At 45.8% G+C, this 27,473-nt stretch overlaps 1 protein-coding gene across 3 annotated transcripts; it reads left to right on the top strand.

Annotated features, from left to right (window-relative positions):
- The first annotated feature begins 218 nt into the window (after positions 1 to 218).
- Positions 219 to 26,888, top strand: SLC25A42 (solute carrier family 25 member 42). 3 transcript variants are annotated; one of them, XM_038384224.2, is made up of 8 exons: positions 219 to 329; positions 13,087 to 13,206; positions 16,076 to 16,187; positions 18,616 to 18,641; positions 19,542 to 19,708; positions 20,357 to 20,473; positions 21,116 to 21,267; positions 21,633 to 26,888. In XM_038384224.2, exons 2-8 carry the CDS (start codon positions 13,123 to 13,125, stop codon positions 21,956 to 21,958), a joined length of 984 nt encoding a protein of 327 aa, XP_038240152.1. In that variant the 5' UTR covers positions 219 to 329; positions 13,087 to 13,122; the 3' UTR covers positions 21,959 to 26,888. The 3 variants fall into 3 exon arrangements, with proteins under 3 accessions (XP_038240152.1, XP_038240153.1, XP_043358364.1); XM_038384225.2 differs by having other exon boundaries at positions 279 to 329; positions 13,082 to 13,206; XM_043502429.1 differs by lacking the exon at positions 219 to 329 and adding an exon at positions 12,073 to 12,399.
- The last annotated feature ends 585 nt before the right edge of the window (positions 26,889 to 27,473 follow it).

Raw genomic sequence — 27,473 nt, 5'->3', positions numbered from 1 at the left:
GTGGGGGGCAGGCAGTGCAGGGAGGGGAGGGGAGGGGCCAGTCCCGGGGGGGGGCAGCGCGCAGCACACGGAGGCGAGCGCCGCGGCCAACTCCCCCCTTTCCCAACTCCCCTCCCCCCCATCCCCTCGCTGATTGGCTGACGAAGCGGTCGGTTCTTTGGGGCCGCCGCCACTCACCGGGCAGAAGGCCGCCCCCGCCCCTCGGCCCCAGCACTGATTGGCCGGTTGGGAGCGGAGCCCCGCCCAGCGCTTACGGCGGCGCGGGGGACCCCAGAGGCCGCGGCGGGAGCAGCGGCGGCGAGACCCGGGGGCAGCGCGGGGCCGAGCCGGTGAGTGGGAGCCTCCGCCGGGGGAGGGGCGCGCCCAGCCCGAAACGGGGGGACCCCCGGCTGCCCCCCAGCCCCCAGGGGGCTCAGCCCCCACGGTATCGTATTGGGGAGGTGCCGGCTGCCCCCTGTTGCTGGAGGGGAGGCCCCCCCCCGGGGTAACCTCCCCCAACTGTCTAGTCCCCCCCCCCCGCAGCGCCCTGTGGGGCTCAGAGCCCCTGACCAGCTTGGGGGGTGGCCGCAGCCCGCGGTGGGGCTCCTCCTCCTCACTGGCCCAGCAGCCCCAGCTGTCCACCGGGGGCCCCCTCGTTCCCCTCTGGTCTCGGCCCAGGTCCCCTCCCAGCTCAGCCGGGGCCCAGAGGATGCGAAGGGCTGATGAGGGGGAGCAGCACCCCCAAGGATCTGACACCGTCATGGGGAAGCCCTTCTCCGTGGATGGGGTAGTTGCGCCCCGTCCCAGCGCCCTGCTGTCGGGGAAAACCTGAAACCTTCTCCCTCCCATTCCTGAGTTACATGGGACCCTGAAGTGTGGGTTAGGGGTGTTCCTGGTGCACCCCCCATTTCCCTCCCTCATTATGGGACACGGCCCCCCTGAATTAGCTCTGGGATATTGTGTAAATATTCCTTTGACGCTCCTTCACTGGTGCCCCGCGTTAGGGGACAGCGCTGGCTTGTGGGTTAGAGGGATCTGGTCACAGGCTCTGTCAGCCTGGAGCATGCAAGCTCCGATCTGTTTGTTGGTGTCTTTCTGGTGGTGGTAAAGCCTCTTGGTGTGCATTAGGGGACGCTTTGCAATGTTTCCCACCCACCCTTTTCTTCCCTCTCCTTTTGGCTTTCGGTCAACGATCTGGTGATAAGCTGCCTAGTATTTTTCAACTTCCCTGTCAAATTCATAGATTCATAGATACTAAGGTCAGAAGGCACCATTCTGATCATCTAGTCCGACCTCCTGCACAGCGCAGGCCACAGAATCTCACCCACCCACTCCTGCGAAAAACTCACCCATGTCTGAGCTATTGAAGTCCTTAAATCATGGTTCAAAGACTTCAAGGAGCAGAGAAGCCTCCCTCAAGTCACCCGTGCCCCATGCTACAGAGGAAGGCGAAAAACCTCCAGGGCCTCTCCAATCTGCCCTGGAGGAAAATTCCGGCAATTGAAGGGTAAAGCTGAGTTACTGTGCTGGTCAGTTGGCCAACAACTAGGAATAATTCTTAGTGGACTTCTCAGATGTAACGTATTCAGAGGAGATATTGAGCAAATATCTCCTCTTAATAGTGACTTGATATAATTCCGTTTCTCTTCCCTTCCCCCATGATCTTCTGATGGTAAAAGCCTACTTGCTATTCCTGTACTGCCACCATCAAGTTTCTGCACAAACAATATGTGTTCAAGGGGCACAGTTTCCCTGTGAATGTCACGTTTAACATTTTAGAACCAAATATGAAAATACAATACATTCAGTACAGAAATCTTCTGCATCAGGTGTTTGTTCCTTAAATATGATCATCTCAAGGCTTTGTTCAAGCCAAATATTCCTTCAGATATTGTGTTTCCAGACCACTAGATAAAGTGCATTTTTGTAAGCTGAAATAACTGTGGGAAGAATATGGGGTTGGATGTTGTTGCTCAGGGATATATACAGGAGGTCTAGAAAGTAACACATGGAGTACTGAGCGCTCTGAATCTTTCCTCCCTTATCCCACTCTAGTTTAGCCACTGCCCTGGCTCTGCCTCCAAACATGGAAGTGGGAAAACATGCTCCAACTAGTCTTAAAGGTGGAACAAAAAAACAACAAAAACGAAATATGCTAGAAAGGGTCATGTAAGTAATCAGTGCCATTTTATAGTTTTGCTGAATATGCCAGCTACTACACTAAAGGTGTAGTAATTACTGCTATTATATTATAAAATGTCAAGCTTCTGCACTAGACCATTGCTCTCTTGGGTAGTGCTGAGGGTTTAAAGATGGCAATGAAGTTAATGAACGCAGTTACACAGGAATATGCTAGTCAGCTAGCTAAAAATGTGTTTGCATTTGGAGAGGAAGATGATGTCTGTCTGTATCTGTACGAGTTTTTTCCATGAAGTTGACAGATTTCCACTCTATACGGCTAAATTCAGTGCCTTGGCATATGACAGGTTTCAGAGTAGCAGCCGTGTTAGTCTGTATTCACAAAAGAAAAGGAGTGCTTGTGGCACCTTAGAGACCAACAAATTTATTTGAGCATAAGCTTTCATGAGCTACAGCTTACGGAATGCATCCGAGTGAAGTGAGCTGTAGCTCACGAAAGCTTATGCTCAAATAAATTTGTTAGTCTCTAAGGTGCCACAAGTCCTCCTTTTCTTTTTGCGAATACAGACTAACACGGCTGCTACTCTAAAAAATGTGGGTTGAAGTTCATCCTCACTTTGAAGCATAAGGATGCAACCTTATCTTCTCAGTCTCTTAATATGCAAGCTTTTTCTGGAGATTGTTTTACCAACCACACAAACACCCCCTGGGTAATTTGGAATGTTTTGGAAATATGCATTATTATTTTTTATTTAATGGCTGAAGTGATGAGGGGAACCGGAGGTATCTATAGTCAGTGGGTGTGACAAAATATGGTGAGAAGAGAGTCTGTATTGTAAGGGTTTCTAGAGGGCTGGCATGATTCATAAAAGTGAATGCAGCTTAAAATGACCCGATTGGAAAATGTTGGGCCTAATTACTATGTTAACAAAGTGCCACTGAATTTAGCTGCCTGGTTTGAAACACCAAAGCTGGATTGTCGGAGGTACACAGTATCGCACATCTCATTGACTTCAGCTGGAATTGTGGGTGCTTAGCATTTTTTCTGGAAATCCGCCATTCACACTGAACTCCCCCACCCGCCCTTCAGATTTTGGTCTTATTGTCTCGCAGTCTCTCTCAATTAGATCTCCCTCAATATTTCCCTTTACTTCAGCAGGAACTCTGTATACAGAAGGACTGGGTCCTTGGGGCAGAGAGAGCACCAGCTTTGAGGTCTTGCTGGCCCCAGGTTAGTTTCACAGCCTCTGCCACAGTAGCATCTTTATATTGCAGCAGCTGTTCACAATGGCTGTACGCTGACTTAGGCAGGGCCATGGCCACCTGGAGGGAAGGTGTTTCATAGTCAAGTGTAGTACCTGGCGTGCGGACCTCAAGGGTTAAGGAAAATACAATGCCGGTGGTCAGTGCTGATTTGAAATGAGTGTATTGTTACTTCTTGAAGCAGATTACCATGGGCTTAGTACATACTAGGCCAAACAAATTAGTATTAGAAAAGGTACAGGAACCAGTCACCTTCTCCTTGGTAATTCTGCTGCTAAATATACCCAACCCACCAACCCTTTAGATGTATCTCTCCTTCTCATGTGAAACTGGCACTAATACGCTAATGCTGATGTTAGTGCTTTCCTTCTTCAAGTTGCTGTAGAAATATTATTGTTGCAATTCTGCTGGGAAGGGAAGGTATTTTCCCCGCTTTGCAGAGGGGATGAGCAGAAACACAGTTTGTGCAACTTTGAGTAAGTTGTTTAACCCCAAAACCCAGGCTGATTTACTTTAGACTTCTTGAGTTCCTTGCTCCCAGATCTACTCTTAATCCACTGGACCTTGTGTCATACACGACAGTCAAAATATGTGCCATTATGTCAAATTTTGGGCCTACCAAGTTGGGGTATCTTAACAGCGTTGTACAAAGTGCTTTGGTTAGGTAGGACGGATGCTTAAGTTCATGGTAGCAACTAATATAAGATGTGCAGTAGCATGGTTAAAATGAACTGAAATAATTGGATAGTTCCAGCTAAAGTTCAGACCATGTTCAGACCAAGTTCATGCAACATGAAAGAGCATCACTATTGAGAAATAAGAAAAATAATGTTTCTGTTAAGGCACATCCACTTCAGTTCTGGTTTAATGAAGTAAGACTGAGTTAATGTTTATCATCTTGAGCTCTGACCCCTTAAATAAATGTGGGTTTTAAGGTAGAGGCCTATAGTGATCAAGCTGTTGTACCTGAAATAGCTCCTGGTGAAGATTGCAAGTATTCGGACTAGCAATGCTTGTATTCCAATCAGTAACAGGAAGGAAAGGGGAAAAACTTTGCTTCTAGTTATTTTGGGATCTGCTTGTCTAGTCCCTCACCTCTAGATTCTCTGTCTAAACCTTGCAGATTCTTTCTGTGTAGTACCTTTAAGATACGACCTTTCCTTTCCATCCACTTAGGGAAAGTTCTCATTCAGATTCTCAGCATCTTGCAGCTTGATTACTGCTATGTTCAGAATGCTGCCGCCAAGAGTATTCTCCCAGCCTGTTGCCTTGACCATGTCACCCTCTCTTTGCACCCCTCCGTTGCTTCCCCTTTTTCTGTTGGTTCAAACTGTAAGCTGCTTGTCTTCACTTTCAAAGCCCTTCAGAGCCTGTCCCCAAGCTATCTGTCACTCTTGGTCACTATCGAAATGTTGACTCCTGCCTTGTCAGTCCACAATGGCTGCCTGCATCATCCCCCCTGTCAAATTTTTCTCCCAAAAGCCATGCAGCCACGTTCTAAGCCATTTTAATTGGAATTGATCTAAGCCTAGAACACCAAGTATTATTTATATTTACTGTAGGAACCCTAGTGATGGACCAGGTAAAAAGCAAGTGTCGGCAGACCTTTTGTGTACAGACAGCTGTGAGGATGGTACCATGCCTATTAACCATGTGTCACTCTTGTAACATCGTGCCGGCCTGTATTCTCCCTCTGTGCCATCACTGCTCACTCTAACAAACCCTCTGCCTCCTCCCAGCTAGGCACTTGATGCCTCTTTCCCTTTCTGTCTCTGAAACTGCATCCCATGGGCCAACAGCCTCCATCTTCTCCCCAAAACTCCTCACTCCAGGCTAGCTTTCTGCTGCCTCCATTCCCATCCTCTGCTTGTACCTGGCTTCATGCTTAATTCACTGACAGAGATTTGATGCTGACAAGATAAATGTGAAACAAACTGATCACGTGACTTGCTCCTTCTCCCCCAATGTCTTTTAGCTTTTGCCTCTTTGCATTGCATGTAAGCTCTGCAGGGCCAGGGGTTTGTAAGCACCAGGCGTGCCTCTGGAGTTGTAAAGCCTCATTTGTTTTGTGGTAATGATTCAGGGTATGTTGAGTGAGTGACCCTGGCATTATATCTGTTGGCAGCTCTGCATCATATCTGCCTTATGTCACCTGTGATAAATTTCCTCACGGTGTTCTTGTCTCTGTACATTTTTGAACATCCAGTGCCTTCTGCAAAGGAAATACCCTGCACTAGGGTGGCAGGCGGGGCAACGGAAGCTCTCCCCAACTGGGGGGGGGGCATCGATACCCAAACTGTGGCCCTACCCCCCACATCGCCCTTCCCTCCAAGACCCTGCCCCTCACTCGCTCCTTTCCGCCCCCTCCCTGTTGCTCACCCTTACAGTCGGTAAAAAGTGATGGGGCCATGGCCCCCAGATCCTCCCTGTTCCAGTGCCCCTGGTGGCAGGGGTTTTGTAAGTCAGGACTGAGGTCGATTGGCTGGAAAATCAATAGTGGGTAGGTTGCATTTGCCTGACCAGAGTGTTGCAGGCTTCTAGGAGACTGCCTTTTCTCTCTCTTTTTGCTGCAGGGATAGTTGTCAGAGGCAGTGTACTCCCTCATCTTGATAGTCAGGCTCTTCAGACTTCCCTAATCAATTAATTTCTCCCACTACCAGTTCAACAGGGTTGCTTATTTGTCTTTCAGCGAAGAACTGGTCTCCAGTCTTTGGCTATAGAAGGTGTTGTGGAGGAGTTCCCAGCTGCACTTTAGAGAATCAGTTGTGGTCTCTGATGTTGCCAAGTTTTTCCATTTTGTGGAACAGGCATTCTGAGCTCAGGTCAAACCATAGGGCCTGGCAGCACTGACTAGCGCAGTTGGCTTAATTACTGGGCTTTTTAAATAACCACTCCCTAGTGGCCAGTGACACTCTCTCTCAGTTCAAGGAATTTTTATCTCCTTTCTTATATGTTGTTGTGCTGGTTGGAATAGTGTTGTCTCTTCGGGTTTAGGGGAAAATGAGCAGCATTTGCCTGTACTTTGGAACTGGGAAAACATGTTGAACTTGAAGATACGTTTCTGGTAACGAAAGGTCCGTTCAGTGATTCATTAATGAATCACTGAAGTGTGCATTAATATTGTGCTAAAAAACATTGGTGCAAACTGCTAAAAGAATGAAATTCCATGAACTTTTCAGGCCTTATGCATCAGGGTCAAGTTTGTACATAAATCTGTGTTTGGACTGATTCTGCAATCCAAGTCTATGGAGTGAGCTTTTTCAGAACTGGCTTGACAAATGTGAAAAGCAATGCGGCTTTATCTGAAGGAAGAATTAGGGCTAGTCTACTACACTGGCAACGCTAAAAAACGCAACTCCATGAGGGGTGTAGCTCCCAGCACTGGGGCACTGTTTACATTGGTGTTTTACAGCACTGCAATTTGCTGTGCTCGGGGGTGTTTTTTCACACCCCCAAGCAAGAAAGTTGCAGCGCTGTAAAGTGCCAGTGTAGACAAACCCTCAGCCTCTGGAGTCTCAGCTATTATCACACCTCTTTTTCTGTCAAGCTCACACTCAGTTTAACAACTGAGGCAAATTTAATCAATTGACTTTCCTGACTGATTTGGACAGGTTTCAGAGTCAGCCGTGTTAGTCTGTATTCCCAAAAAGAAAAGGAGGACTTGTGGCACTTTAGAGACTAATAAATTTTTTTTGTTAGTCTGTAAGGTGCTACAACTCCTTTTCTTTTTTTTGATTGATGTTGAATAACTTCAGTTAAATGTTCACTTTGCCTGGGAAAATGTGTAAAAACTCTTGTGCAAAGTGATCTCCCATAAACTAAGATGGGGAGGAATGATCATTAGTGAGATGATGAACAAATTGAACAGGAGGAACTAAGTAGGTATTGGTCAATGAGTGAGACCGACACTTCTGAATGGAGCTTGCATGGACCTGGGAGCAGTGGGAGCTATGTATCTAACTTTCCTTGCATCAAATTGAAATTCCACCCTGGTGTGAATTCCTACTTCAGATAGTGTTTATATTATGGTAGTGCCTAGAAGCCATAATCAGGAACGGAGTCCTGTTGTGTTCGATACTGTATCTTCATATAAGGGAATGAGCTTCCCTCCTTGAGAAGCTTAGTTTGAACAACTAGCGCAAAGCGATAGGAGAAGAGGAGATGCAGACATGATACTTCTAGTAAAAACGGGTGTTAGTAGGCAAAATAGCTCATGGCAGACCATTGTAGTCGATGGCACCTGCAGCTAAGATTTTTCCCAGATGGTTTCTAGTATATTTAATCCGCATAACGCAAACGAAAGCCATGAGTTAAACGTTTTCCTCAACTGCCAACACCTGCAGCATGATTCAAACCCAGTTTACTTTGGTGTGATGTTGGATAGGTCATTTAATGTACTGCAACCACTTGAGGAAGATGGCAGCCAAGGTCAGCCCTTGGAACAACCAGCTCAGAAAATTGACTGGCTCAACCTAGGGTGTGAGCACCCGGACGCTTAGAACATCAGCCCTTGCCCTTTGCTGTTCAACAGCAGAGTACTGTTCTCCTGTCTGGTGTTGCTCATCTCACAGGAGACTGGTCAATGTAGAGCTTAACAAAGCCATGCATATTGTTACCAGGACTTTATGGGCAACTTCATTGCCACGGCTATGGATACTTAGTAACATAGCATTGCCCCATATTTACCATGAGAAGGCCTCTGTTATGCTGCTGGCCAAGATCCATGAGAACCGTGATCTGCCTTTGTATGCAGACCTCTTCAACCACCCACCAGCTCACCTGTCTTCTAGATGCCCTTTATGGTCACTTATGCCACCACGCGACATGACGGTGGAATCTGCTTGGCGCAATGAGTGGTCAGTGACGAGAGTCGTTAATCACTCTCTCATCACAGACCCAACCATCTGTCCACCACATTTTGATCTGCCAAGGCACCGGTGGTCATCTTTGACCCAGTTTTGAACAGGAAAGGGCAGCTGTGCAGCCAGCCTCTTTCAGTAGGGTTTTTCTGACGACTCACAATGCAGCTGTGGTCAACTTCAGACTCTCATATCCTTGGCGAGTGCCCCATGGACTTACTCTGACGGCGGGCTACCAGCTCTCCGCCTGGCTGATGATGACACCATCAAATGGCTGGGCACATTGTGCATATGCCAATCTAACATTGGCAATTATCTCCTGCCTTCAAATTCCTCTGCAGCATTCAGCTGAATGCAGTATTTACAATTTCTTGATAGAAGCTAATATGGAGCCAATATAAAATGTGTTGGTCTATGCTGTGGTACCTGTATCTCAGTAGGGGGTAAAGATAATCTGTGTCTGTGTATATACATTTATAAAGTACTTTGCAATCCTTGGGGATGAATGGTCATGTTGTAGGTGTTAATTATTAGACTCCATTTTATGCTGTAAATGTGTGTTGAAAAACTAGCAGCAATTTTGTTCCAATCTCCCTTTGTCACTGGCCATCTACTTCTGAGCTTTAATTATAGAATGAAATGCCTTCCAGGTCCCTGCATGCCTTGTACCTGTTACTCTTAATAGCTGTTCACCTTCAGACCTGCTTCTCTTCAACCAATGCACCTACTAAGGATCAATCACAACTGTATTTCTGGGTGTTTATAGCGTATTTCTTGTGGCACAAAGCCACAGTAACTCTTAACTGCATCTGCTGGAAAAATGCAACTAACTTGAAATGCACTGCTTGTCCCTCTGCTGTTGTGAAATGGAAGGTACGCACACGGAGATGGGACGCATGCCTCCGTTGGCCAGAGCAGTGTGGTTAGGCCACTGCCTGTCGGTCAGAACTCTGTGTCCAGTGTTCTAAACCATTTCCATAGTCACCACTGGCATTCTCCAAGCTGAAAGCAAATGTTTCTTAGAAAATAACCACAGCTGACACGCAACTAGCTGACCTGCTGACATTTGCTTTGTAATATCTTGGCCATTCACAATGGAGTAATTGACATTCTACTAGAAATGTTGGTGTCCTGCAATAGATCTAAATTCCAGTGGTATTTTTAGGGCAAATGTGTTTTTGGCAATGACAGGCTGCAAGCCAGTTTGTGGATGCTGGATGCCTGGTTTTCTGCTATATTCTGACCACAGTAGTAAATGTGTAAACTGGAATGACTAGGTCTGCTTTATGATTGCCAGGGTGTCAGAGTGCTTAAGAGCAGCTGGGCACTGCAAAATCTGTGCACCGCATTAGTGAAGCAGTGAATAAACATCCATGCAATGTGAGTGTCTTCGTGATCATGCAGGATTAGCTCTTGCCGGGGGCCAAGAGAGAACTTGTTCTAGTTGCTGTTTTCTGCCCGCTGTAGCTGTCGTGCAGGCTGCCCCAGGAAAGGATGTAGCTGGGTGACAAGCTAAAGATTTTGTGTACTGTAGATCAGATTATATAAAGTCAAACTATTTGTAAGTAGGTTTAATTGAGAAGTCAGTTTAAAGGGAACTCATAGTAACCTGCAACGTAACCCTGTTACTTTGTCTCCGTATCTAGAAAACTCAGGCTTAACCCTTCCTGTCACCCTGCAAGTTGCAAAAATAGATATCTTGGTGAATTCATCTTTATGTGATGAGCTGTGGTATAAGTTTGAAATATTTAAAAAAAAATCAATTCTTTAAATGAAAGAGCTGTTGATGCCTTAGGGTTCATGCCACAGCCCATGAAAGCACAGCGATTTGGAAAGCTCATGATCATGTTCCCTTAGGATTCGGTCTGGGCAATGAACTAAATTCTTCCTTGTGCAACATCTCTCCAAGTGAATTGTCTGCATTATTTGAAGAACTTGGCTCTGTTTTGCTCTTCCTTTAATCGGGGAGAGCTACCAAAACTAGCCTCTAAGAAAGCAGAACACCTGACCTGTTGAAGGGTTAATTTTACAGTTTGTTTAATCTGGAGCTGCAGTGTGCTCAAGTACTCAATGAGCAGAGCTAAAGAGGCAGTCAAACAGTGCTGCTTAATTTTTTAACATATGTAGACTGTACTGTGCATCCAGTAATGGACATGGGGCAGACAGTTCATTTTAGCTCACATAAATATTTCCACATTTACTAAAATATGTTTAGGATGCCTAGAAAGAATCTAGATATGTGGCTTATAAAATTGCCAGATGACACACTTGTCTGTAACACATACATGTGGATAAAAGTGACTGAGAGCCAACTTCTTTTGAGGGTGCTCAATGAAAATATATTGTGCATTTGATTGCTGACTAATGATGCAGAATCCTAATGAGTTAAATTACACCTTCCATCTGGCTAGACCATAGAGAAATTTCTTCTGCTCCTTGGAAAATGAGTGGATTTCACAGGATTTTAAACTGGTTGATGTCATGATCTCTTTTTACACTCTCCTGCAGGCCGGCTAGACTCTTGTTACGATGTGTGTGTTACTCGCTAAATTTATTCAGTCTTGAAGCCCATGTTGGCCAAAAGCTTTTCTTTCAGGTTATAAATTCTCCTGGCCAGGGAATGTCTTCTCATTACAAATCTGTGTAGCCCGTAGCACAGTGGGGGCACTGGTCCTTGTTTGGGGCCCCTATGTGCTACTGCAATACACACACACACACACACACACACACAACACACACACACACACACACACACACCTCACACACACACACACACACACACATATGCTGTGTAAAGTACAGCCAGCTTGCATTTGCCCAGACTGAACCCTAAGGGAGCATGATCACAAGCTTTCCAAATCGCTGTGCTTCCATGGGTTGTGGCTCTATCAAAAAGGTAGTGTCTGGTGTTGAAGATACTTAGGGCTGTTTCTCTTCCCGTGAAGTGAGTGCATGGGTCATGCATAGCTTCCTGACTAATTAGTGTTGCTGCAGTGACCAAGGGATTTTGGGAGTGTTTCATGGCCGTGATGTGATTAAAATAGCACAATAAGAATGCTTGTTCGGTGCCTTTCATTTAAAAAAATAAAAAAAATTTCAGTCTAATTGAGAGAGCCTTGCAACACCTCTCTCAGATGGGCCGCTGGTGTGCCTTACCTTCCCCATGTATAGAACAAGGGCAAAGGTGAAACGATTTGCCTAAGGGGGCACAGTGAGTTTGGCAGAGCTGGGACTGGGACCCCTCTGCAGTGGAGACTAACCATATGGGACCACTTGAGGCTCATCATGTGGGAGCAGTAATGCCCCTAGGAAAGCTCTGACCCACTCAAAGAGATCTAGTGTAACTTGCTGCCTCAGATAAAAGCTGCTGGCTGAGAATTTTTAAATGTAACCTTGAATCTCTTTTTCATTGTAGAGAAAATTATAAAACTCAAAATACAAGAGCTGAGATGCTGATAGAAGCTTAGGAATTGAAATTACAATTTGTTTTGTATTTCAGGTCTTTATCTATAGTATCCATGTGCTTCTGTAGCAAAGGTTTGGGCAACCCTTCCCTTGATGAGAGTAGTTGGAGAGCATATCATAGTGAGAAAAACCTTCTATGTTAAATGAGCTGCAGTGCACACATACTTGAAACTAGTGTGAATAAACGAAATTCTGGAGACGCTTGTGTATTTATATTTATGCACTTAAATCATTGGCATTGTCAGAATAGTCTCTATGGCAGATGTGATGCATTGGATCTATCACTTTCCTAAAATAGCACCTGGCTGCTCAAGCCAGACTTCCTGAAGTTATTGCCGTGACAATTTTGTTTCCATTTTCCATGCATATGTCTAAAATTTCAATGTGCCTTGTCCAATGTGATCTAGAAGCTCGGACTGATTGGCAACTTGGATGCTTCACTGCAAATGATGGAGTAAAGCAGTTTTAGTATCTGATTCTTAGGTCCTGGAAATTATGCATGTTTTGATCTTGTCATCAAGAGCTGGGATGTTAGAAGTGGCCAGAGAAGAAATACGTTCTGGAGGAGAGATGCAATAGACAATTTTAAAGACTCCTTAGCAAGAGTAATACAATTTACAACTGAAATCCTTTGTGGGAAGAAGTAGAACATCAAAAATTAATAGGAGGATGTCAATGACACGTGTGCCAGATGGTGGTAAAGACAAAAATAAATACAGGGAATAAATCTAAAAATCTCCTTTTGAACCCTTTTTGTGTCTCTATCTTGGTTCTTAGAACAGTTGAAATGCTGTGGTGCCTATTCTAAAGGTCAGATTTCCAGGACCTTCAGTACCAGTTGGAATCTTAATATGTAATATTAGCAAGCATAATGACTATTACTACTTCCCTCCTATTAAAATATTAAGGAATAAAGATGCAATTATTATGTATTTCAACTGAAGTCAAATAGACTAGAGCATGGATCTGTTACACTGTCAATGGCTCCAAAGATTAGAGCTCTCTGAAAGTCCAACATACATCAGTGAAGGCCCAGGAAATAATAAATCAGATTCCAAAAGTGAAATTCATATTTTCTAGTCTTACAGGGGAAACAGAGTGATAACAGCCCAGTATTTAACTAGAGGGAAACCACACACCAAAGGGAACATTGGAAATCAGCTGCTAAACAGAAGCTGGCTGGTTTGTGGGGATAACTGTATTGGAAACCTTTTTGAGGTACTTTTAAAGTGGGTGATTTAAGACGGGGGTTTACCAGTTGGAGGTGCCTCTACTGCAGATCATGTTGTGTACTCCAGTGTAAGCTGGTAACAATACCTATATGTTCATTTCTACTCTCATGTAACCACTGCTTTGTTTTTGTTTTTTTATCAAAGTGTAGGAGCCACAAATCTTCTGCCTAGTAAGCACGACTGGTATGGGTAATGGTGTGAAGGAAGGTCAAGTGGGTTTAAAACAGAATGGCGTGGAGCCAATTGTACCGACCCATGTTCTATCTGAGGTAAGAGCGGGCAATTCTAGAGGGGGTATGTGATGGATTTGCAGGGGGAGGAGGGGAAATTTGGCTTCGCTGGCTGCTATTCCACAAAGGAAAAATAAATGACCTCTGATTTGGGGAGCCCTGAAACAGCTGTAGTGCTTACAAATATTCTGCTGTACAACAGTGGGTTTCATTGAAGATTTCAAAGCACTTTACAAACATCAATGAAATGCCTCCGGTCTCCTGCCTACCCTTTGGGAGGTAGATGGGTATCCCACCGAGTCACAGAGAACTCGTTCCATGTCCAAGGTTGTGCATTTGGTTGCAGAGCTGGAAATAGAAGCCACAAGTCTTGGTTTCCTGCCTTTGCTCTCTTAAACAGCATCTCCTCTTTCTGCCTTAGGTCAGCATGTTTGTTGTGTTGTATCAGTAGTGATGAAGCTGCTGTTGTAAAAATAGGAAAAGTATTTAAAGTACTGAATAGGAAATAATTAAACAGAATCAGTGGATTTTAAATTCCATGGGAAGGTCAAACCATCTGTTCCCAATGTCCTTTTTACAAATGTAGTGTTCTGCTAAGCCTGGTGTGCCTAGGGGGCAAAGTGAAATTCACGAGAACCTCTCTTTCCTTTATTACATTAAGAATCTGGGGAAGAGAGGAGAAAACTCTCTGGTATGTATGAGTTTGTCCCTGGCTGGCATCAGGAAAATGATTGGGAAGCAAGAGTGTCTGTAGCAGATTTTTTAAATGCAGTTCTAAGGAACTGGCAGAAAAGGAACAAAAGTGACGCTTTGAGAACTAGCCAGTGCACGGAGAAGCTGCTTGCTCCCAACCTTCCTGGGTTAGTCCCTGTGTAGGTCAGAGTTAGTGAGAATCAACAGAACAAGCCACGCAATTTTGCCAACTCCAATTCCTGCTTATCTGGGACTCTAGCGGCTAAAGTTGGAAATGCTTCCTGAATTTTCCAGCAAGGTTCTCCTGATACTCTTCCATACAACTCCTCCGGAAATATACTGAACTATTTAAATGGGGTTGGGAATGTTTTCCCCCCCCCCCCAGCTGCTCACTCTGTTTCTCATCCCCTCCAAAGGCTTAGGGTAAGCCAGCTCAACACATTCTCCTGCCCTGTCTGGGATGTAGCTCAGTCTGGAGTCACTTTAAGATTGCTGTGGGTGGAGGAGAGCAGGGGAGGGAGCCAGAGTGGGGCACTGTCAGCTCCCAGCCCTCTGGGCACTGCGGCACCACCTGGGACTCCTACCTATGGCAGCATGTGTTGCTGCCTTTGATAATGGGCTGATCCCTTGCAGAAGTCTCATGGCAGATTTTGTTTTAAAGAACTCCGCAAATGTTAACAAGGGCTGCGTGTGGCTGATACAGGCCTCAAATAAAGAAGTAATTACGGCTTGTTTTTCCTCCTTACTTTATTTGTCCAGAACTTGGGCTGAAGATGAGCCCACCTCTTGCCTGCATCTAGGGTTGGGCAGGCAGATGTCAGAAGGTGACTACAATTGAGCAGAATTTTTGATAATGTAGCTTTTTAAATATCTTTGGTTGAGGGGAACAGAAACAACATTACCAAGGGGTACAGTCATAATTGGGCAAATCCATCTGAGAAAAAAGAGCTCTTAACATATAATACATGCCATGCAAACATAAAAATGTCTTTAAAAACTAACATGGGCAAGACTAATCTCTGCGTTCCTGACAGTTTGTTGCCTTCAATGTGTCATTTAACACTTTGGCTTGCTTTCTGCACATGTATTATGAAAAGCAAACTGCACTCTAAATCTGAAATATGACAGGCATATAAGAAACCAAGCTATTTTCTTTGCAGTTATCTTGCAGGAGAAACTTGTCTTGCCTTATGCTTCTGTGGTGTTGGGGCCATTTTGAAATAAGGCCGTGGTGTCCCTGGAAGTGCTGGTTTAAAATAAAACAAGAAACTTGCTTTCAGTACTTGGCTTAAATCAGGAGGGGGCAGTGCTTTTCACTGTAATCTTAGCAGGGAAGGGATAGGCCACCTTATGGGTAAGAGTTCATTGACTTTGGAACTTTGTACTCTGCTAGGCTAGTTTTAATCTTTGTTCTTGAGGGTCCAGCTCAGAGCTGAATTTCTGCTTTGGAGTCTCTGGCATTTTGCGGATGGTATTTGAGTTTCCGAAGCCCTGACACTGGTTTCCATTTGTCCTAAGTCCCTGTGAATAAAAGACTTCATGAAAGAAACTGAGCAGCAAAGAACTGCCAGTTGCTGTTTCTCACATGTTGAAATAGTGTTTAAGCAAATGTACTCCCAAGAGTCCTGAGACAGCTGTATGAATGTCCCCATTGTGCCTGGGTTTTAGCCATAAACTGTCCACCCGCACACAGCTTTTACCTGGGTTTATACGTGATTTGAATCCAGACTTCCTTACCTGGTGGGTGTATAGATTAGAGCCAGGACTTCACTTTAACACAGGCTCTAACCTATCTGCTTTGCAGGGTGGGTGCAGGTTGTAACCTGGGTTCCAGAACGTGGGTGCCCATAGCCCTCCAGGGGTTAGGAAGGACAGACAAATTCTCCCATAATGCACTAGGAAACAATTCATAGAGCAGCTTAGTGCAGCATTAAGAACCTTGAGATAGGCGCTAGGATGGTCTGGGGCTAACCTGGTTTAGTGCCACTCCAGCATGGATACAGCTCTACAGATATAACTTGAGTGTTGCTTAGCAGCAGGGACAGTTGCACCCAGTGTAGCTAACTCTGGTTCCCCTATCTCAGTGCCCAGACCGCTGCTGTGCAGGCATATGCTTAGATGCTGTGTACAGGAAAGTATGTTTGCATCCCAGGCACCCAACTCTGTCCCTTCATTGAGCAATGTAATGTGTTTTGTTTTGTTTCTTTTTTCCTAGGGGAGCCCGGAGAAAAGGAAAGTGATCAACTCCCTGATGTCTGGTGCATTGGCTGGCGCTGTTGCAAAAACAGCAGTAGCCCCGCTAGATAGGACGAAAATCATATTTCAAGGTGAATGCTGTGAGCCCTTGAGAAAGCAGCCAGCTTCTAAAAGAACAGAGTGCCTGTTCTCCCCTGTCAGCAGTACAGCTGGTCTGTGCTGTGACGTTTTGCTCTTCTTAAACCTGCAGAAAACCCTGTGTGGCTTTGATAGGAGCATGGGACCTTTGTTTCCTGCTTGGGATATAGGTTCTGATCCTGAGAGGTGACAATCAGCCACAAATCTGCTAGGATTATGCCCACATTTCTGGATCTTACTCCTGTTGTCATAGGGATATTGCCACTTACTTCCATGGTGTAGGACTGAGCCCACTGTTTCTCAGTGGAAGATGAGCGCAGCTTGTGAGTGTGGGTCTTGCATGCTCTTATCGTCTGTGGGCGTGAGGGAGGTTCTCGAAACATATAGTAACCATGCATTGTAAGGTGTTGCAGTTAAAACTGAAGGGGGGGAGGGTGCCATTTTGAAGGCTTGGCATAGTGGTTTGGATTTCATGTCTGCTCTTCATGAGATGGTTCAGTTTGGAGATATACATTGAAAAGTACAAAGATGTTATTGGGCTTCTTAACCTCAGGGAATATGGGAAGGAGGGAATGGGGATATGCTGAAAATTAGAAGGAAGTAAATAGACACATGGGGTTTCCTGTTAAAGGATGGGTAAGGAGAACATATTTACTCAAACTTACATTATTAATTATTAAGTTAAAATATTCTGGTTGCAAGTTAAATCAATTATACAGACTGCTTCAAGAGTCAATGAAGTAGAGTCCAAAATATCTGGCTTTATACTACAAATCCCTTTTCATATCCCATATGCTAAATGTACATAACTGAAAACCCAAGTTCAGCTGCTTTGACTAGACAATCCTCATGCACTTGATCAGAACTGGGAGCTTTTTTATCTGTCAGATTGCAGCTATAGGCTGATAAATCCCTGTTTCAGGGCAGAACTACCCAGGAATATTAAATATTACAAGTAAGTGTGTATGTGCGTGCGTGCACAGTAGCCTAATGTAGTAGACTTTTAGAGAGGCCAAGGATTTAAATCTGGTTTGCATCTCCGATTAAATGAGTTCGATTTAATCTAATCCCTTAGATGATTCATTTGAGGCGATTTGACTTGATCATCAATATCGGCTTAGCAGAGCCCCATTCTGGAATAGCAGGGGGCTGCGGGACAGGACTGAAGTGCGTCAGCAGAGCTAATGTGGGTGGGTGGGGGAGAGATCTGCGAGCTACGATAGCTAGGGTGACTCTAGGTTGGGATAGAGAGGCATTGGCAGAGTTGTGTGTAGCACAGCACCTCACTGTCTACCTCACTGGAATGAGCCCTTCACTTCCCATTTAAGACTTTCCATAGGAGATCCAAATTGAGAGCTGAAAGATGTAATGGGAGCTGGAGAATAGGGGTGAGTTAGCAGCTATATGTACAAATCACCATTAACTTGTACAGGCCTATGTTTTATAAATAGCCAAGTACTCTGTCCAGTTAAACTCCCTGCAGAGGAGATGAATGATCTGATTAGAAACCACCACTTCTGGCTGATCTCTTGGCATCCAGCAGAGTTTCCTTATCTTTCTCACTGTCTGGGGGTTTTAGCTGGCAGTGGCTTTCCTATCCAGGCAGCTGGAAGCAGCCTTGGGCCATCTGGGCTACAAAAGTTCCCTTGTAAATTAGTAAGTGTGTGGCGGTCTGCTGCTGGGAGGGCAGAAGAGCTGGTTCCGCTGCAGTGGACGTTTGAAACAAACGGTTTCAAGTTTCCAGACAGCCCTCAGCAGATGAAGGTTTCTTCCTCAGCAAGCATATGGCGCCTGCTAGTTACTGTACAGCTGCTCACAGATCCTATGGCACATAAGCCGATCTCTCAGGTGAAGAGTCGAGCATATTTTAATAGATCCCTTCCACGCACAAGTTACAACCGGAGGCCACCATCCTGCACAGGGCAGGACTTCAACGGGACTCCATGCAGGAGGAAGGCATAATTTCTTTTCTTGCAACTGCACAAAGTTTTGACAGCTTTCCTTTAACTGTGTGATATGCAAGGTATTTGGTGATGAAATTACAGGGTGTTTAAATGCTCCGTTCTAATAACACTCCTATTGCAGGTATGAAGCTGGGCTACAACAAGACAAACAACAAAATCTTGTTTCTTTAGCAATCCGACACCTTCTACGGTTGCTTTCTAATTTCTGACAGATTTGTAATCCTCTCAAGGCCATGCAACAGTCACATACAAACAAGTTTTCACTATGTTGCTCCTTTATGCAACTCATGACTTAAGAAATAAAAAAGGCTTGATAACAGCTTGCAGCTACTGTGGTGCCAAGTTCATCCCCATAGATTTTACTCACTAAATTGCATAGCCATCGGACTCTGTCTAGTTAAATGTGTAGCAAGTCCTCACACTAATGTTCTTTTTTCTTTTCTTTTCTTTTTTTTAGTGTCTGCAAACAGATTTTCTGCCAAGGTGAGGTGGTGTCTGTCTCCTGTTGATGTAAAGGGTTTGATTAATGGCAGGAATAGTAATAAAAGAGCTCTGTTGTATTTAACCATCTGGCTTGAATTTTATTAGCAATGTTTATAGCGAACTAGCACAGAGGAAAAGATTTGTAACCATGTAACTGATAGTGCTCCTTGGGGCAAGGCTGTCTTCATCATACTTTTTGCACAGCACCTCGCAAAGTGGCAGCCTTAGACTTGTTCTGGGCCTAGAGGTGCTACTGTACTGCAGATAATCAGTTCTTCATTTGGTGGCACCCTGGGCTCCATCTTGCTGGGCATAATGCGATATTGCATATTTCCTCCGCCCAATGTTATTACTCAACCAGCAGTGGAATTCTTTAAAAAATTATTGCACAGTTGAGTTTGGGCGGGCACCCCTCCCTATGGTTTGTAGAGTGCTTTATGATGTATGTGCTAGGTTGATGCTACAGATAGTACATGCTAATATTTATAATCCCCCAAACCTTCTGCATTGTAATGAGTCTATTGATTTGGGTTGAAAAGTGGTCTGTGCAGACATCACTCCAGCCCTGGAAGAGGAAACTAAAAGGCATGTCGTCTTTATACAGCTCTGAGCCCTTTGATTCTTCCCAGCTTTGCTTGTGTACAATTCTCTTTTAAAAGACACTTTTCCTATCCGAGAGACGCTGATGCTCTTGTTCTGTGTATTCAGGGCACAGCCCAAAGGAGTGAATGTAAATAGCGACTGTCTTCCCGCCTCATTGTGGTTGGGGGCCCAAGGGAAGCCGTCTTGCTGGGACTTGCTTCCTCCCGCGGGAGACGTTCTGGCTCCATCCTAGGTGAAGAGTGGGAAGTGTCGTCTCCTCTCACCTTTGACTCTGTTCTCATTTTCTGTTGCATGCAGGAAGCCTATAGGCTGATCTATCGCACCTACCTCAATGATGGCTTCTTGAGTCTATGGCGCGGGAACTCAGCCACGATGGTCCGGGTGATCCCATACGCTGCCATCCAGTTCTGTGCACATGAAGAGTACAAGCAACTCCTGGGAAGCTACTACGGCTTTCATGGAAAGTAAGATGCCGCCGGTGTTGAGCCTAGTCGTAGGAGCAGAGTCTGACTGTTGGGATGGGAGGGGTTGTATGGACTGGAGGCCTGTGGGAATTGGTTTCCCACAGCCTAGAGGCACCCATCACCTACATAACAATCCTATCGCTGCTCAGCTGAATGCTGTACTGGTGGAGAGCCCAGGATAGGGGGCAGCTGTGTAGAGCACCGTGGGGCAGGAGCTAAACAATCTGGGGTGTCCCTGCTGCCTAGAGTCTGCATTGTGTCCCAGACCAATTCCCTCTGGTTGATAAGTTCCTGCCTTCTAGAGGGGTGAGCAAGGAGTGGCCCAGATAGCATCTGGGGTTAGCACTGCCAAGAGAAGCAATGAGACGCAGCCTCCCCAGAGTGCTGAAAACGAAACACCCTGCACCTTAGTGCATGGCCTCTTACTCCCCTCTCCATGCTGTAGGGCAGATGTGCCTGAAAGACCCAAATCAGGCTTGCTGCAGCCCCCAACCTGTCACCAGCACCAAGCTCCCCTCTTCCCCCTCTCAGTATAAGTAGCTGCTGGAAGCCAGCTCAGTGTAGCGGTGGGAGGAAGCCTAAGAAAAAGTACCATCCTTATTCTGTGCAGGTGTGATTGGTTTGGTTTTGTCTCCCTTTCATTTTTAGAACGTTGACTCCTTTGCCCAGATTCATTGCTGGCTCGCTGGCTGGTACGACAGCTGCCATGTTAACCTACCCTTTGGACCTGGTGCGAGCTCGAATGGCTGTCACGCCGAAGGAGATGTAAGTGGCTAATGGGAATGAGTGTAAGCATACGGGATGGAGGTGGATGGTTTTGAAGGTCACATGATTTTTAATCCATCTTTCCGGCTCATGCCTTGTTCTAAGCTTTTGGTGTAACTCTGGGTTTGATGGCTCAGCCTTGGGAATCAGCAAGTCTAACATATGCAAGTGGCCTGGGTGCTACATTTGGTCCAGTGGCCTTCCTTCTCCAGAAGGAGATTAATAGATTCCAAGGCCGTCTAGTCTGACCTCCTGTGTAACACAGGCCAGAGACTTCCCCACAAGGTCAGTATTCAAATAGTGATCAGCTCACAAGTGACGGGTACCTTGTGTGCTGGTTTGGGACAAAGAGGCCAGTTTGACACTGCTCCTTCAGGAGAGGCCCAACCTGACGCCCTCTGCTAGGTCCACAGGTCATGGAAAAATGACAATAAAGCTATCGGAAAGAGCTGGCTTTATAAAACTGCATCTTAAGCAAGTCCCTTCTGAGCTCCCCTGTCGTACGCTCACAGCTGAATGTTGGCGGATTTCTCCAGCTGAGCAAGCAGGTTACCTGTAGGTCCCCCCTGAGAGGCAGGTTGGAAGCATTACTGCCTGCGCAAGAAGGCCATTGGTAATGTCTGGGGGTCTGCGTTTCGACAGGTACAGCAATATCCTCCATGTCTTCATCCGAATCTCCCGGGAGGAGGGGCTGAAGACCTTGTACAGGGGCTTTGCGCCCACCATCCTTGGGGTGATCCCATACGCCGGGCTTAGCTTCTTCACCTACGAGTCACTGAAGAAACTGCATGCAGGTAAAGCGCTCCCTGTGTCAGAATGCTGACATCCTAGTGACGGCAGCTCAGGCTGGCAGCAGAACCGCTTCTCAGAGCTTTAGCACTTAGTCATAAAAGGCTTAAAGCTGCCTCCCCGGTCCTGCACCAAAGGACGTCTCCTCTCTCCTCACTTCTGTTGGACTGGGAAGCAGCAGGATGTGGTACGTTGTGACCATTTTATAGCTGGATAAACTGACACTCAAGGGCTTCCGTAGGGTCACACTGAGTCAGCTAGTGGAAGAGAACCCAGGATTCCTGATGCCCTCTCTGTTGTATTGACCATTAGACCATGTAACTTTACTCCAGGAAGCTATTTATACACTGCCTCTTCCTCCCTCTTCCAGATCACAGTGGGAGAGCCCAGCCATACCCCCTGGAACGTCTCGCGTTTGGTGCCTGCGCAGGCTTGATCGGCCAGTCGGCCTCCTACCCTCTGGATGTGGTGCGCCGGCGAATGCAGACGGCCGGGGTCATGGGACACGTGTACGGTTCCATCCTACCCACCATGCGAGAGATTATAAAAGAAGAGGGACTAATCCGAGGCTTGTACAAAGGACTCAGCATGAACTGGGTCAAAGGTCCAATCGCAGTGGGAATAAGTTTCACGACCTTTGACCTTACCCAGATCCTTCTCCGTAAATTACAGATCAGCACTAATATTGAAAGGTAGTAGCTTCATTCCCAAAGTATTACAGGGGAGAAGTACTCTGTGTGTGTGTGTGTGTGTGTGTGTGTGTGTGTCAAACACTAGCATTGTCCCATTTAATTAGTGCTACCCCCTGCTGCTGAGATTTTGCTTTTGTTTTGTTTGTTTTTTTAATGAGCCTCTGAGTTATCTCCAAACCCAGACATGCAACTAACCTTCACTAAATGGAATTCTCCCTGTGGTTCTGGATGACGGCAGAGCTGCCTTCTCTAGGGTAGCTGCCTCTGTCTTGTGTTTTAACTCTTTGATGCATACTAAGCTATTGCTGGCTTCTCTCCTGGGCTCATTGGGTTGATGAGGTGGTATGGATTATAGAAGAGGGGACGCCATACTGCCTGGGTGGAGCTGGAAATCCGGGAGGTGAAAGCTGTTCCTGCTACGCAGTTCTTAGTAACTACACATCGGTAAGCACCCTGGCAAGCAGTATTTCAGTCGGTCTGCAATGAACTTCACATGTGAGTTGAGAGGGTTAATAGCCTTTGAAATGGAACATCCAGGATTTAAGTTTTTTATTTAAAAATAATTTTTTACTCCAGAATTTGGATGTGTGCTCAGTTCTGGTTTTACTTTGTGTTGAACAAAACATTATAATGTCCCTCTATAAAATTACCAAGACTCGGAGTTCGATCAACTTTCAATCTGGAATTCCTGTGCCTGCCATCAGCACTGCCTGGATTCAATTCAGTGTTGCTTTCAGACTACTTTAAAAACCACCTTATCTGGAGTTGTTGTATTTTTAAAAACAGCATTTTTGGAAGGATTTAGCAAATTGTAGTATTAAGACTGGAGATTAAGAGGGGGAAGTGTTACATACTCAGTTTTTAATGAATTATATCCTTCATTATTGTGGTTGCTGCTTAAACTGCAATGTGAGAATAAACTCTGGTCAGGGTGGGCAGTGGCACACCTATGAATAACCTTTCAAGGTGGCTGTTTTGAATGGGTTCAACCTCATCTTTATCTAAAGCTGTCGGCCCTGCTTTGGAACACCCTCTGTGTGCGAGCGCGCTCCATAGGTCGTCACCTCAGCTGATTAACTTTGATTCCATTAGCTTATTCTAGAATTGTACTGGACCAACTTGGCTCATAGAAAATAGGCTCGGTTAACCAAGAATAATGTAATTGTCACCCACTGGGAATCATGCCAGGTGTGCCAGTCCTTCCCAGCTGCAAGGGTGAAATGAACCGTAAGGCACCTTTGAGTGTGACAGTTCAACGCTGATAATATTGTGGGAACAGAGCATTGAGAGACTTGGAAGGGCGAGTGGCTTTATTTTAAACTTGGAGCACAAGAGAGGTGGAAGAAATTGTCCAGCCATCTCTAATGACCCCAATGTCTCCCCCCTCCTAGGCAGTATACCCCTCAAACACGCCTATCTGTGTGGCAGGACTGCTGCTTGTGTGGAACAGAGAGGAAGCAGAGGGTGTAACTAGGTTGTATTTAAAATCTGTCCCTTCCTGACACAGATGTTCATTATTGTTGCTCAAACCTTGTATCAAGAGTTCATTCGCCAGAATGAAGATAATCGCAATTGGTAAAATTAAACCCCTCTTCTTCTTTATTATTATTTTTTAATAATAGTCTTTGCACTCACTCTTTGGAGCAGAACGTGCCTCTAATGCCAAATATTTTCCTAGTGATTAATGACAAGCACTTACTCTGGTCCTGGGTTCTTAAACCTCTTGTGGGATTGGCCAGAGTCTCTAGATACTGGAGTATTGTTGTGCACATTCTTCTGCTAGAAAGGGTAGTGTCAGTATTGTGCCAACAGCAGGTGCACAGATAGGACATAACCTCTGTGAGATGTCCTGACACTTCTGGCTTCAAGACGATATCCAGTGTAAACTCAAAGTCTCTGGTCACATCATCGAAGTACAAAGTAATTCAATTTTTAAAAGATTTTTAAGAAACTGGAAACGCTTGTGACAAATGAGACAAACGAGCCCAAAAAGAACAGCCCTTGCCATTGGTGGGAGGGGAGTCCAGACATCTGTTCAGCCAGCATCCGGTGGGCGAAGTTCTTTATATTGGTGGCACGCACCTTTGCAGGAACTCTGATGCTTTCCTTTCCCCAGTGGAAAAACTGGTTACTTCTTTGTCCCCATTATATGATGGGGCTCGGGGGGAGGGGAGGGAGTATCAAGCTGGCAGCGTGACTCCCTGAATGAAGATCCCATACCAGTGGCGTGTGTGTTATTGTCTAAGCGCTATCAGGCTCTCGATGTGCGGAGGTTTCCCGTGTGGTGGGTGCAGCATTGTGGTGCATGGGAGCTGTGTGCACGCAAGAGGAGGCTGGTTTCCCTGGTCTGTGCTATGGTCAGGGTTAGACCGCATCCTGCTGGGCAGTGAAGTAACCACTAGAGGGGGGGTCGCCCAGCTCTGCAGGTAGCAAATGAGCTGCACCTGCCATTCAAAGGTGGACTCTCGTTTAGGGGCCTGATCCTGTGTGCTGAAGCCCCTCAGCCCACCACCGCAGTTGGCAGCAGTGGTGTGTGCTCAGTTCCTTGTAGGACCCTGGCTCTGGCAAAAGGGGGTGCATCTGCGGGGAAAGCCCCAGACTCGGAGATGGAACTGAGTTGGGAGCATGAGTCCTTCTGAGACATCTTCCCTGCATCAATAGTCTTCCCCCTCAACCCATTGTATTAAATGTGAGCACTGGTCTGGAGAGAGACTGGAACCAAGAAGTCCTGATGGGCTTGTAGCCTTCAGTCACATAACTCCTGGGGGGTGCCCACTTGGATAGGAGTGAGACCAGTGCAAGGGTGGCGAGATTTGTCTATCTAGAAGCCTGGGGTATCTGTACCAAAAACTCCAAGGAGAGAAGTGAGACTCTAGGGAAGTGTCAGTGTGGAAGTGCTGGACCCAGAGAGGTGAAAGGGTGGGGTTTTTTGTTAGCACTGCAGCTAATTTAAAAATCTCTTAGACAAACCTTTTTACCAACTGTGTTTAGTCGAGAAGCAGACCTGATTTCAGTCTAATTACGTTAGCAGTTGTCTTTGGTTTCTTGAACAAAAGAGTTCTTAAAATAAGTGTGTGTGTGTGTGTGTGTGTACATTTTAAATAGCTCGTTTCCCCCTGTTGGAATGTACAGGGGGGAAACCCAAAAAGCTTAATTCTTTTACTTTCTTGCATAAATAAAAACTTGTTCCAAATCTGCTGCCTGAAATGAGGGACCCTGAAGCTTCTCTAGCATGCTGGGTAGGAGGGGATGGTGCCACTGTGTCTAATGGAATGACCTTCAGTTTGCTTCAGGAATCTTCCACGAGTATATTCTGTATCGCTCAAAAAGGAGACCAGTCCCGTGTAAATCTTCTCTCTTCCCCTCCCATTTCTCTGGAATTGTTGACCATCTGATCCCAAATTATGCGACTCTTTTTTTTAAATGGTCAGCTATTTTACTATGATAATTAGCAGCCAAACGCTATTAACTTGCATTTCCTTCTCTTCCACTCCCCTCTACCATGGTCTAGTGCCCTGGGTCCACCATGGGCTATTCGGCGAAGGCAGGTCTGATTTGAGAATAGCTAAACTGGCACAAGTGCAGGATTGATGTTGGGTTCCCAGAACAGTCCAGCGTCAGAACCCTCCTTGTCGAATGCAGGGGTGAGAGGTTTCATTTCTAATGAGGATTAGATACCAGGGATGTGTGTTCCTTTGGAAAGTCCTTGAGTATCGTTTGTCCAGTGTGACTCCTTCCCCTTTCCCACTGGATGTGAAATGGCAGCTCCTCCCAGTGCTTGTGCCTAGCTCTTTGGCTGTGACGGTCCCTGCGAGGCATGCAGTGGAGTGGGAATATCCATTGAAACTTTCATGGTATATTTTTAGAAGCCCAGTCCAGCAGCTGATCTGAGGAAATGCTGGTACATCTGTAGCTCCATCTGACATCCATGGACCTGGCAGTGCTTAAGTATTACAGGTCTTGCACTGTGGTTGCTTTAACCCAGAAGCAGTCAGAAGAAATTTTTTTAACAAGAAGTGCTTGATAAATGGACTTTGGTGCTACCATGCAATCTGAGAAGTCTGTGGCATCCGGCATTGGTGGCAAAGGGGAAGCGAAATATTGGAGATCATAGAATCCTAGAATATCAGGGTTGGAAGGGACCTCAGGAGGTGTCTAGTTCAACCCCCTACTCAAAGCAGGACCAATCCCCAACTAAATCATCCCAGCCAGGGCTTTGTCAAGCCTGACCTTAAAAACTTCTAAGGAAGGAGATTCCACCACCTCCCTAGGTAACGCATTCCAGAGCTTCACCATCCTCCTAGGAAACCACTTTCACTAATATCCAACCTAAACCTCCCCCACTGCAACTTGAGACCATTACTCCTTGTTCTATCATCTGCTACCACTGAAAACAGTCTAGATCCATCCTCTTTGGAACCCCCTTTCAGGTAGTTGAAATCAGCTATCAAATCCCCCCCTCATTCTTCTCTTCCCCAGACTAAATAACCCCAGTTTCCTCAGCCTCTCCTCATAAATCATAAGAGATGAGTAAAAGTTGCATGAAAAACAGTAAATACCTGAATGTAGTTACTTAATTCTTATCTTAGGGCTAATGTGGTATGTTTTGGGCTCAGTCCATGGCTTGGAGCCAGAAATGGAAAAGACTTGATTTATTAAACGGTTTTTTCATTGAAATGTCTGGTTCCTCCTGCCCACCCTGTATCCTTTAATGCCACGTTATGCAGGGACTCTTGTTGACTGTCTATGCACGGAGCACAAATGCCTTTTGTAAAGATGTTCTCGCCCATTAATGTGTGTCAAACTTGACTGTTTTCCTTTGGTCTGGAGTTCTATTTTAATGCAGTGATGACACTTGTATAATGTTTATATATATATTTTAAAATTGGTGCCAAGAGAGGAGTATATTTAATAAAAAATTAACTGACTCTCTGGATTCTCTTTGGGTGTCCTCTGTGTTGCATCTCTACCATCAGGAGGCGCTGGTCGCACTCACAATACGTCTTACAGGACAAAATGGGGGTTCTTGTCTCTACTCAACAGAACTGGGGCCAGCGTTGAGAGGGGAAGAAAGCGGAAGCTGTAGCCACTAGCATTGGGCCCATTTAGCACTGGATTTTCAACAGTGTCCCGTACTGGAAAAGCACTCAACACTGAATGACCTCCTCTGAATCTAGCGCACGCTGATCCTGCTCAAATCTCTGACTCCAAGTCCTGCAGAAGGAGAGATGTCTCCCTTCTCCCAGCACGACGGGCACTTCAGGTGCTGCCTCTTACACACAGCAGACTCCCGCTCTAGCTGGCAGGGACGCCAGACACTCTGGGAGAGCTTCCCGCAGTAGGTTTAGGGGGGCATCTCTGACTCTCCGCTCCCAGATAAATATCAGGTCCCCACCCCACATGTCTTTCCCAAATACATTCTCCTAGAAACCTCCTACCATCCTCACCCTGGTCACAGTTAAAGTGACTGGCACAGGAGCATGCCCCTAAGTATTCAGGGTATTGAAAGATTATTTGGC

This window comes from Dermochelys coriacea, chromosome 25 (genome assembly GCF_009764565.3).
Source record: "Dermochelys coriacea isolate rDerCor1 chromosome 25, rDerCor1.pri.v4, whole genome shotgun sequence".
Classification (NCBI taxonomy): Eukaryota; Metazoa; Chordata; order Testudines; family Dermochelyidae; genus Dermochelys; species Dermochelys coriacea.
This window is presented reverse-complemented; position numbering and strand designations above follow the sequence as displayed.